Here is a 12,862-nt window from a genome sequence, read left to right as displayed (position 1 = left end):
TTAACAATGAGGCAGGGGTGCTGGGGGCTGAAGTCCTCACATCCACAGGCTGGAAGTGCCCTGGCTGACAGAGGAAGTAAGCATAGTTCAATTTGCAACTCATTCAATGTTCACATGCAGGGGTGCGACAAGTACCGTAGCTCAAGGCTTCAAGAAGCCTACTGGTATCTGGCCAATACTACATATTGTGCAGGCTACTTGGTGTCAGGAAAAAGTGATGGATAACGGTTCATACAAATACATCAGTGAATTCTCAGAATTATTTTTCAATTCTACCATAATTCTCTTTTTAAATCAACTGACGGCATTCTACCAACTCTCAAATGAGGCATTCTACCAACTCTCTGACTATCCAATCGTTCTATCAGACAAATGGAAATACAGGGCTGTCAAAACATTGTCAGCAAAGCCTTCCATAATCTAAAAGGAAAGTAGTGCCTGACAGATGTCAGCAGTCTGGGACTATTTCATTATTAATAAAAAATGTAATCAGGTTGGCAGACTGTGAAATGTGCTGCATAAGTTAACTTACTAGAGTCACTAAATCAGTCAGTTCCAATATAATCATCTATAGCGCCATAAGGACGAGTATGGAGACTTTACAAACGCTACTGAAACAACCTTCAACCAACCAACCCTGCAAACAGTCTTGGAGGTCCATGGGAGGATGCCCAATGGCTGCACTGAAGCTCACTGAGGCTTGAGAGGAACGGTGCACTGCTTTCGACGGCCAGGCCCTGTTTAATTCAAAGTAAACTAAGATTGGCTAAGATTATCTGACAATAAGTGAGACACTGGACAGTGTACACTGTTGCTACCATGTAGTTAATGATAAAAGCTTTGACATGGAAAACTTAGGCTGCTGTACCAGGTGTGTATGTGTATGTGTGTGCATGTGTGCATGTGTGCGTGTGTGTGTGTGTGACAGGGTTCTGAACTTCCTAATAATATCAGGTAATAATACATGTGATTTTAAATGTTGTTGTACCTTTCTCTTAAATGCTACTGCCAGCAGTGACATCCTCTACGTGTTACTGATGGTAAACTCATCTGCTTGTCAAACCACTGGCTGTGAGTGTACATTAAACAGCAATGACCTGCATGGAATTTTTATCCAGACAGATGGTTATGTATAAAAACACTGACCATTACTGATGCCAAATAATTAGTGGTGTTACATTCATTTTTTTTTACATTTATCATTCACCATTGCATCAACTGAAAACATAATGGCAATTTAAAAGCATGCTTGCCTGAAAGTCCACTCATAAGAAACAGAGAAAAGCTAGTGATGCACTAAACTGATGTATCTGATGCTGACAGACTGTTTAGTAAGAAGCTGATGCAAACTGTTTCCCTGTTGATCACTACTACTAGTAAACACTAAGAAAATGGATACCACAAACTTGCAAATATTTTAGTAGGCTGTAACAATACTGAGACCAGTGGTAATACAAGCTCCATGACTAAACAAAAACTATGTATTTTGCCCATACTGGAATCTGCCCAAAAAGTGAGCTATCAGCGGTCATATCATGACAGCATAAATAATACATGCCGCCAACTTCTGCCCTCATACAAAACAGTGGCTTCTAACACCCTGCCTGAGAGCACCTACATTTAAATAGCGTGTTCTGCTTATGGCCTTTCAACATAGGGCTTTCTACAGATAGACCATAAATGCCACCGAAGTCCTTTAAGCCTGGTGTTTATCTTTTCTTGAGATGTCTGAGGGCTCTGGTGTAGTGAGAGCAGAGCCCATGTCAATAGGCGACCATGAGCAGGAATGTGAACGCTAAGCAGTTGATAGCATGCGTCTACAGTGCATGGACCCTGCATACATTAATGTTCAGGCATGAAGGCTCGAGCAGCTCTGGATAAATGAGGCCCAGTGTTTTCCTACAACGTCACTGAGGTGGTGTTCACAGTAAATGACTCACTCACTGAACTCTCCCGCTTCCACTGAGGAGCGTGTGAAGAGAGAGCACACAGCCCGGGGACCGTTATCACAGGACTATGGAAAGGAAACTAGATCAGTGAAGAAAGAAAAAAAAGATTCTCTCAGATTCTCACCTGGTTTAGCGTAAAATTGTCATTTGTATTTGGCAAATTCATCTCAATGTTTCAGGAAAATCTGCCACTTAGTAAACCAACACCAGTTTTGTGTGTTTATAATGACTGTCCATGTTGTTAATTCAGTGTTGCAAAGTCATTTTAGCTTGGCGGCAAAGTTGTTGTTGCTGTTATTTGGATTTGAATTGGCTAGTAGTTTGCCTCTACAGAGGATTTCTTACTCTCGCTGGAAAATCTTGAGCTGTGAACTGCATACTTACAAACCCATAAGCCCTAGAGGTTTGCAATGAAACTAATAAAGGTCCTTTTAAGAAATCCTCCCTGCTCACTGCAATAAGACCTCTGCCAAAAGTTCAGCCCAGCCCAAATGCAAAGCTATATCACCAGTCGCCAAACATATAACAGTGATAGGAGGACCCTATCGCAGGAATTATCATATTTTTTTGTTTTTAATTACAAAGCTTGATTAAAGAAAAACAGAACACATCTTTTAGTGATGTGAGTCTGCTTCCCTGATACACTATGATCCTAAAATGTACACATTGGGGGAAGGAATTACGCAGCCCAAGGTCCATGCACAGGGAGGCTATATAGCCAAGAACTTTCACATGTCAACGCAATTTAGTCAGGCTGGGAGTTAAAGGAATGCAGGGCTTCTTGGAATTTGTGGCCCACAAGATTGATCGGCAACACTTAGGAGAGCAGACAAGGCAACTAGCTTCTAGGACTCATCTGCGGACACAGATCACAAAAGAAAGAGTTGTCTACTGGTACTCCTTCGTACGGAGCCACTACAAAGACACAGGGGTGTTTTTTTCTGAAGTAATAGCAGCAGTTCTGTGTTCTGTTGCAACGGGCCAATTACTAGTGTTCAAATAGCGTTTGGTATATAAAAAAAACATACATTCTCTGACAGAATCTTAGCTTTAACATAAACCACATAAACCACACTGAATCAGTCTAACCATTTAAATTGAATCAGAAATTCTCTACAAGGGAATAACAAGCAAGGAGCAATTCACCATTCACCAATAAAAACCTTGTGAATTCTATCACATGTAAACAATTACACCAATAAAGAATCTACAGTCATCAGATTATAGTCATATGCATACCAGAGGTGACATAATGTACCAGTACTGATGATAACCATGATGTTAAAAAGTGAAAGTCATATAAGGTCCATGATGAATCAATTGCATTTCGCTATCCATGAAGTAGTATAATTTGTTCATTTTGTAGACTTTATATGTATCTCACTTCACTTGTATTTTGCCAAAAAAAACACATAATACAGAAAATAAATACATTTAAGGATTAATTTGACTGACCATGGCAATCATGTAAGGAATTAGAGATGTCACCTACTGTATGGCATCGGTCCTACATACATACATACAGTACATACATACATACATACATACTAGTACTTTACATACATACATACATTTTAGTAGCACATATGGCACAAACTCCCAAATCCCTATAACTAAACTGAGGCTCAATTGAAGCAGGTGGAGGTCCCTTAAAGCCTTCTGACAACTCCCTGATCTTCTTTAAGAATTGACCGTTATGAGAGATAACCTTGCTCCCAACAGGCTGTGTTCGTGTAGACATCCCATTGAACCTTCAACTTGTGAAAAGCACAAATGTGACGTTTCAACAAATCCAAAGGAAATCAAATAGAGTCCATACGCCGATGCTTTTTATAGTGGATATGCAGTGGACTTCTGTCAACTTTATCTCATTCACCCTACCGCCCCAGGCTGCACAAGTGGTCTCTCTGGCTTTGTGTCTTTCATGTCCGTGTGTACTTGTCTATATTGTTATCTTGCTTTATCGCCTCCTGAGCTCTTTCTCTTTCCTTTTCTCTCTATAGCCATTCACCATACCATCACACGCCATATAGAGATCATACAGAGAGAATGAGATGGAAAGATAGATAGGAGGTAGTGGGAATGTAATGACTTGTGTGATGTTCAACCCTTCAATATCTTCATATTAACATGTTGGCTAAATGGCATGCAGAATGACTTGCAAGTCCTATTTCACTTTGAGACACCAACATTCTTTTTTATCCGCACCTGCAGTTAATTACAGACTTCATAGTTTCAGAATAAAATAATACCAATTTGTCAGCAAGAACATTTTGCATTAAAAACAATTCTCTTGCTTTTTGTGTCACATATTTAGCCTGCTGTAAAACTGGCATTGAATTACTCACAGAGTCTTTGGATGGAAAAAAATGCCCCCCCAAAGGTCACAGGGAGTCAAGTAAACAACATTTTCCTGAGTCAAACACAGCCATGGTATAGCCTTACCATGCCAGTGAAACTGAAGCCTCTACTATTAACAGGGCAACCAGGACTCTGAGTCATGAACTTTCTCAAAAGTCTATGATAAGTCAACAACTGCCCAGCCACCAGCCAGATAAATGAGCCTGCCAGATATACATTGCTTTGCTGTCATTCGGTATCGCAATGAAGTTTTCAATACTGCATTGCAAGGCAGAAATCATGGTAGCAACAGATCTTTTTGATGCCATCATCTTCAAGACATAGAGGTGCCTAATATGAGTGCCACACATGAGTGAGAGATTGAGCAAGAACTAAGAAGGGGGGCAGCCGTGGCCTACTGGGGGGCAGCCGGTGTGGCCTACTGGTTAGCGCTTCGGACTTGTAACCGGAGGGCTGAAGTGCCCTTGAGCAAGGCACCTAACCCCTCACTGCTCCCCGAGCGCTGATGTTGTTGCAGGCAGCTCACTGCGTCGGGTCTAGTGTGTCCTTCACTTCACTGTGTGCTGAGTGTATTTCACTAATTCATGGATTGGGATAAATGCAGAGACCAGACTTTCCTCACGGGATCAAAAGAGTATACTACTTATACTTACTTAGAAAAAACTAAGAGATACAGGGTTTTCAGTTTCAAGAAAAGTGTAATGTAATTCTTAATCTGAGTGAAAATATAAGGATAGTTTGTAGATGTGGCAGCTGTACAATGACAGGGTGGAGGTGTGAATTAACTTTACAACAATGATGATGAAGATGTGATGATGAGGATCCCTGTGACTTTCCACCAGGTATTTTATGAAATTTACATAAGCAATATTTTAACTAATAAGAAAACAGGTGTACACACTATAAATGATGTGAACGACCCAGGTAGCACTGGGTTAAATACCTTGACTGTTTCAAAAGGTAAATTTTGGATCTGAATTGTGTAAATATTATGTGAGGATATAAAAACAAAATAACTCAGCTAATAGCTTCTATGCCAATGAGCCTCCAACACTATCATGATGATCATCATTTACATATGTATGTATTGGCTGTTGAATTTTGTTTGACCAATTAGCCATTTGACTAGAATAGAAATACATGTGAAATTCCCTTTACTTTGAACGTTTACATCACAATATACTGGCTAAGGAAGCGCTACATTTTTGCACTGAATGTTATTCACTAGGTGGTGCAGCGCATGCGTACACATTCTCTAAAACCACATGAAGGTGCTGGCCTTTTCTTAAACACTAACTCATGTGCCTAGTCATTATCTGGAGTCAACATAATCCATCATCCACAACATCCACCAACATCATCCATGAAAAGACCTATCAATGAAAAAAAAACCCTATTTGAGGTCAAACCTCCCCCTTAATTAATATTTGTTTATGTGTTGTCCATGAACAACATAATTGCATGCTTGTTTAGTTTATTTATAAAAAAAATGTTGTACTTGATTAACACCTCTACTACCCTAACATGTCTAACTCCCACCTACTGTGCACCTCTTTGTCTCTCAGTCAAGTTGCATCATTCCATAAAGAACCAATTGAGAAACGATGAAAAAAGCTTGTCAGTGTGAAGGCTTACAATACGATAGACCTCAATACGATAGACCTCGATAGACCTGTAGCTGAAAAGCATATGCGTCAAGGACACTGTATGGGTATGTAACGGATGCCAGGCAGCTAACATTAGCCCAGCTAGCCGACTCACAATCCGAGGTGCTGCTGTTTTGCGGGTTTGAGTCCGGGCGTGTGCAGGTTACGTAAAGTCATGGGCAGAATATGCATAGACTGGAAATGCATGTAGTGTGTTTTTGTACTTGACTTGTCTTGAAAGTAATGCATTTAAGTAAATATTTAAGTAAATAAATGCAATATAGTCACGTAAAGTACCGTTGATAATATGCACCAGAAAGATGTTTACCATGTTATTACTCTCAACAAATGTTTGTAGCTTCGATGAGCTGCAGACACCATGTAATCTAATCACATAATTTTCACAAGTAGAAAAAAAAGTCTCCTTTTGCAGACAAAGTCTTCTTTCTAGCAATGTTAGCACAATTTGTAGCACTTGGCCTGGCCATGCCAACTTCTGTCACCTATTATCACCTATTCCCATGACAAAGCACATGAGTTTAGCAACACAGGCAAGATCAAAATGAACTAAAGACGCAGTGCATTTTATTGCGATTTTGATTTTGAGTGCTGAAAATGAAAAATACAATAAAATTGAGGTAAATCTACTATCTCAACTGAAACAATGTAAAAAAAATATCTTACTTTAAAATATTAGGAAATAATGCTATTGTCAGAAAATAAATGTAACTCAATGGCAAGTAGGTCTAGCTTGTGAGCTACCTGAACATGGCCATAAATGGCCGCTCTCAATCTTCATATGTACAAGAGTGCATGCCAGTGCAGAAACGACATTGACAACGGACCACCAGACAAATAGAAAGAGGAGGATGTATTGTGGCGCTACACATACACCACATAAAAGTTAAAAGTGTAATATGAGTGAGGTACAAAACTTTAATGATTTATAGTTACATTTATTCATTTAGCAGACACTTTTATCCATATGTCAAGTATATTACAAAGGCTATTCTCCCCAGAGCAACTCGGGGTTAAGTGCCTTGCTCAAGGGCAAAGCGGTGGAAGATAGGAATTGAACCCACAACCTTTTAGGCTGCTGCATGCTAACCCAGCTCCTCGAGTATAAAAATAACCATAAGTAAAAATCCCTTATCTATATTCTTTAATTTTTGCTTTCACATACTTTAAAATTGTAGGTTGCAGAAATGTATCTATTTACAAATTTTCTCAGTCGCTTTGGTGCTTTTCTCAGATCAGAATGAAAATTCAACCTCCACAACATTTAGTCATTTGTGCACATCATAGTAGCAATTTCTCCTTCCTCTGAACAAATTGCAAAGGCTTGCTTTTGAACATGTATCAGTTGTTTTGTCATGTCAGTCAAAATGAACTATACTTAAGGATGCTGAATAGTCGTTCCCAATAAAACGAATAGTCTTCATTTCATTGCTTGAGTCATTACATACAAAATTGGTGAACTAGTTATCAAATTCTGTCACAATGATGTAGAATTGCAAAGAGCATATACTGTAAAACTGTGAAACGTACATATTCAGTGTCTTGTACTCATTTACTCCCTTAACTACAGCAATTTGGAACTTTACTATAGTTTTCAAATGGCTGTACAAGTACTGTATAGTGCTGTCTTGAGCATTTTCAGATAGTTTCACCGAGTTCTGACCTTTTTTGCATGGGAAAACACTGAGAGCGTAACCTGTCATAATGAAAACATGACAAAGCCATTTGATTATCTTGTTCATAAACGATGGTCAAGACTTCTCATTTTGATGACACTGGCAGTTTCATTGACATAAATACTTGCTTTTGAAAAATTAACTATCCATTTTGAGCAAGTGACGTGCTTTTGCAGGTTATCCACTAGGTTTTGCAGTTTGCACTAACTGCTGTGCAAATGTTAATAGTGATGTGAGAAAATCACCAGACTGAGAAAAACTGTAAGCTGTTCTCTAAATGTAGTTGTGTTTTTTGAGAAGCATCTCCCCTCTGCCTTGCTTGGTCGACCACTTAAAGTAACCTTACTACACCCTCTTGTCCACCCTTTGTAAACAATTCATGAATAGATTATGAATGCTTCTTTGCATTTCACGTAAGTATATGGGCAGAAACAGAAATGGTAGTTTAATTCAACAACAGAGGTGTACATTACAATGACAGAACCAAGTCTTGTCATTTTTACGACACTAATGTTTTCAGTTTCAGATAATATGACAGTAAATAGAAACTTTTATTTTTGAAGAAAAAAAACATTCCATAGTTACCTAATTTGGTGTATGAATTTTAAGTCATGCTTTATTGAGCATTTACAAATATATTATGAGCAATTCATGTATGATTTTATGAATGTCTTATGCACTCACCCGTTAAGTGAAGTGTTACAGAATTGCTTATATTTCAGGAGGTAAGGACACATGCATGTGCAGTTTGTCTGGGATGGATGGATGGGTGGATGGATGGATGGATAGATAGATAGATAGGTAGATAGATAGATAGATAGATAGATCCATGTTGGGAACAGCACTTGTGGCATGTGTTTAAAGGGAATAAAAACACTTTTCCGAGTGACTACACTCATTAGCCTAATTGCTCACTTAATTGTGATAGGAACGGTCACTGCCATGTCAAGCAAGAATAATGAAATTCAAACACTGGGCCACAGTGCACTTCACTTAATGTTTTGATTTCTAAATGGAAATGAGCTTGAAAGTAAATGATCACACTGAATCAAAATCTACAGACTTTAACTGTTATTCTGTTATTTATGGAAATTGAGAGCAGAATGATCCTATAAGGATGTAAATGACAGACTGAGTCATTAGACAGAAACTGTTCACACAGAAGTTGAATGTCATCCTGAGAGAGGGACTAGAGTGACTCATTCAGTCCAAATCACCATTGTTCTCTTCTGCTCACGGCAGAGAAATCTGAATTATTACGCTTTACACTGTGTATTACTAATACAAAAACACTTTCCCTGTGGCAAGATACAAGCACTGTAGACAGGGTGTGACGGCAATAATACGGGACAATACGCTGACAATACAGTCCTTCAGTGAATGGAGGGATTCATGCTACAGTGTGCTGCCACCCAACAGATAAATGAAGCACAACTGGTTCAGTGTTCATTAGGGTATATGCTCCTCTGGAATAGCAATGGTTTACTCATTCCAAAAAAGAAATGCTGCATGGCTCAGTTTGCTGAGATGCTTAAATATTCATCAATTGTGCACATAATTTGAGGAAATGTTGTGCATGTGTTCAAAGTCATTACGAAGTCAGGGAGAATTTAGGCATTTCAGCAGATCTACAAATCACCAGTATGCATACATACAACTTTCTCTTCTACTACTACACACACTACTCTACATATACTGAAAGATGGGAAAAATGGATGTATGGTCAACTATTTGTTTGGTTAATCTATTATTTCTTCTTGTGCATGATATATGGGGGGGGGGGGGGTTGTATATGGTGCAATGCATTTGGAAGAAACATTGGCTTGCAACTAAAAAGCAAATGTCACTCTGGGGATCAGATAGTAAGTTCAGGACCCCATCAAAGGAGTATTACTGAAATATTCACACAATCAACATACCACAATATGTTCACAACCATGCTGGGATACTAGTATGGTTGATTTAAGTATAACAGAACAGATGAGGGTGAAAAACAACACCGTGACTGACACCAAGAAGAGAAGCCCCAAGCCTGTCAGTCCAGTAGCAACAGCTATTGCTCCATCAGGTTTTGTGAATGCAATGACATCTATCAAAATAACATTCCTCTTCACAGAGAAATAGAGATGATACTATTTGCGCAAGTTGGCAAAACGGGATAGGCTAACTCAGTGTCAGGTCTGGTCAAACAGATGCCTCTGCTTTACCTTTATCATTCACACATCCATCACATCACATGTGAATCATCACTGTGACACATCCTTGATTTCCATCGTCATTAGGGACGCATGATGCTCTGTGTTTACATCCCCTAACTGCCATCTGATCAAGGTCATACACCATAAACATACTACAATTACATCACCATGACCAAGGGGGCCTTACCAATACTGGACTACTACCAGCATAGCAATGCAAAACTGTTCATCTAATTCATTAATTAAGTACTAACCATTGCAGGAACCAGACTGAGAACAAAGTCAAACCTGCACATATTCCAGATAACTATGGCCTTCTGTAATAATAATCAAAGGGTGCACTTAATTTGAACTTGGTCAGCTTTTCCAAGGCAGTCATTTAAACCGTCATCAGGTCATATCACTATCAGTGATGATGTGCCTGGTTTCTTAAATGGCCTTGGTCAATATCAAAACACAACCCAGCCAGAACAATGTGTTAATTCCCCAAAAGCAATATAGCCTAATATATGGTACAATAGGCCTATATCAATACAATAGGAAACAATACACTAATGCAATAGGTCGAGGACTACTGATGAAAAAGAAAGAATATCGATCGATTAATAATAACAACAGGATTGTCCACTCGGTAGCTAAATTATGGTTAATACTCAGTGGTTAATTTAAAAACGTTCTTAAATCCGTAGATGTACCACTTATGTATATTCCATGCCTTTCATTTTACAGTCGTTAAGTCAGTTCTCATTTCAAGGAAAATTGATCAGAACTTACCAAACCGTAGACAACAGTAAGCACGGACCCACAGAGGAGAATTCCCAAGCTGTGGACCAGCCGCGTGGATCCCATCCCTCCGCTCATCCAAAGAACGTCCAGGAGTCCACTCAAGAAAGAAACTTCACGTAGATGGATGGTCGCTTTAACGGGGTTTCGCTTACGTGTTTGTCCACTTGAACATTGCCTACGAGTCCGTCTTTTTCCACCATCTGCTTCCCTGTAACATCATTGATTGTGACTTTTTAAATCACAAATATCTCTTGGCGCTGTCTCTTTTCAGAGTTGTATAGCACGTTTGAGCTGAACTCGAACTCACAGTATGTCGCTCTCTCTCGTTTTATTTCTCTGCATCTGTCTGCTTTTTCAGAAATTACATCCACATGTCAGAACTATTTATGTCTCTCGTTCTGTGGTAGGAAGTTCAAATGATTCTTTGTGAAACCAGGACTTTATTTTTAGGTCTTTTACATTTTCCCTCAGCTTAACTAGAATAAAATGGCATAGCCTAATAAAGCTGAGCTCTTAAAGATCAACCCCAAATGTTCTCTTTCAAGACAGATCAAACACTATTTGCTGAGTGCCCTAAAACGTATAGACAGGCAGCTTCTCAACAGGAGCAACATCCACAATATCATTTTTTAAGGGTTGTGCTTTTGTAAATGCTCAGTCTACAAGATTAGACCCCAAAATCAATAACCTAAATCACCTAATTGGCTTATATATATAACAACACAATTAGCCAGTATCAGTGGTAATTTATGTTGTCATTTCCTTTCTGTTTTGCCTGTTATGTAGGCTACTATTAGGCTACACTGTAACGTTACAGTCGATGCGTTCTCATTCACAAATATTCCACACATTTTCAGCAGACACTTTGACTTTTTAGCTTTACCTTTTAACTGAGAATTGCTTATTTTTCATTGGATTCTAGCTGACTAGAACGAGAGCTCAACCTAACACGATTCAAAACTGTTAGTAGCCTAAGTTTAACCTCATGGCTCCTCGCACGTATCCTACCACTTCTAAAAACACACACTACAGTGAGGATAGCATAACACACGTAGAAAACCGATAACTATGCAAAGAATCGCACTTACTCTGTTAATGCAACAAAGAACCGCTTTTCTATTGCTGCACAGACAGTTATGTCAAGTCGTCATGTCTAAAGAGTAAGAGTACAGTCACGATCAAATTAACATTTAAAGTTTAGCGTTGTACTCATTTTCAAAACGCCTCCAGATGTGCACGTCAGTAGCCGTGGCACCACTTCTGCTTTTTAGAGGTCTCGCTGTAGCAGATGAAAAGGGGCATGTACTGTGGACCGTGAAAAACGCTGATTGGATAACCTTCTCTTGCGTTTGCTTAAACCACGACTCAGACACCCCTTTCACACAATCTCCACATTCACTACTTACAGTATTTCTGTCATTACTTAGGCTACAATCTGGCAGCATGTTTGGTGCGACTTAATAATGACTTCTCGTATTGCTGGAAATGGTAATTTAGTGAGTGAAACAGGTTTGAAAAAGAAAAAGTAATTTTGTCTGCTTACTGAATTGTGATAGGCCTACACGTTTATCAAACCAGTATTGTACAAATGTTTTAAGGGTAGGTTATTCTCTCCACTCTTCATTTGTGTTATGATAAAAGTTGAAGGGTATTGTCTAGGCTATAGTTCTTCTACTTCTGAAAACAAGACAATCCTCCTCAGTCCACTTTCAATATAATTCAAGTATGCTTTCATCCTTGGTTATGAAACAAATTGAGGTCAACTGGGAGGAGGGGAGATATAGGCCTTGTAAACAAATAACCCCCACAAACAACAATGTTATCTCTGAAATACAGTGAATTGCAAAAGTATTCAACTCTCCTTAAAATCATCACCACTTTCTTCTTTTAAAAAAGATATCTACACATACATTTTCCTAGTGTTTTCATTGTAGATATACAGTATATATATTTTACTAAAATAGCCTGTTTAATATTCAACCCCTATACTGTACATTACATTTACAAAAGTGCAGAAGTTTTAGAACTAGTCAAGTGTATTGAAGGTCATGGAAGGAGGGAAGAAGGGAAATGTATGTCTTGGACAGTTAGAAGTGTTGGAAGAGGTACTTTCAAAAGAGTTGGGTCTTCAACAGTTTCTTGAAGATAGAGAGGGACGCCCCTACTCTGGCAAGTTCCTTTATGAATAGTGTGGATTGCCATGCAGGGGCCGCCGTGCCAGGTGACAT

The 12,862-nt window shown here is 38.9% G+C and overlaps 1 protein-coding gene across 2 annotated transcripts in view; it reads right to left on the bottom strand.

Moving 5' to 3' along the window:
• Positions 1-11,879, bottom strand: part of pth1r (parathyroid hormone 1 receptor) — a 58,352-nt gene extending 46,473 nt beyond the window's left edge. The window contains exons 1-2 of one of the 2 annotated variants that reach the window (XM_042108738.1): positions 11,723-11,879; positions 10,623-10,842 (exon numbers count right to left, since the gene is read on the bottom strand). In XM_042108738.1, the coding sequence (XP_041964672.1) occupies positions 10,623-10,709 (87 nt within the window). In that variant the 5' untranslated portion in view covers positions 10,710-10,842; positions 11,723-11,879. Of the gene's footprint in view, positions 1-10,622; positions 10,843-10,941; positions 10,969-11,722 lie in introns of those variants that run through there. The other variant, XM_042108747.1, reaches the window with a different exon arrangement.
• Positions 11,880-12,862: the final 983 nt, after the last annotated feature.

The sequence above is a fragment of the Alosa sapidissima genome, chromosome 1 (assembly GCF_018492685.1).
Source record: "Alosa sapidissima isolate fAloSap1 chromosome 1, fAloSap1.pri, whole genome shotgun sequence".
NCBI lineage: Eukaryota > Metazoa > Chordata > Actinopteri > Clupeiformes > Clupeidae > Alosa > Alosa sapidissima.
Note: the sequence above shows the minus strand (reverse complement) of the source record. Positions and strands in the feature narration are given on the sequence as shown.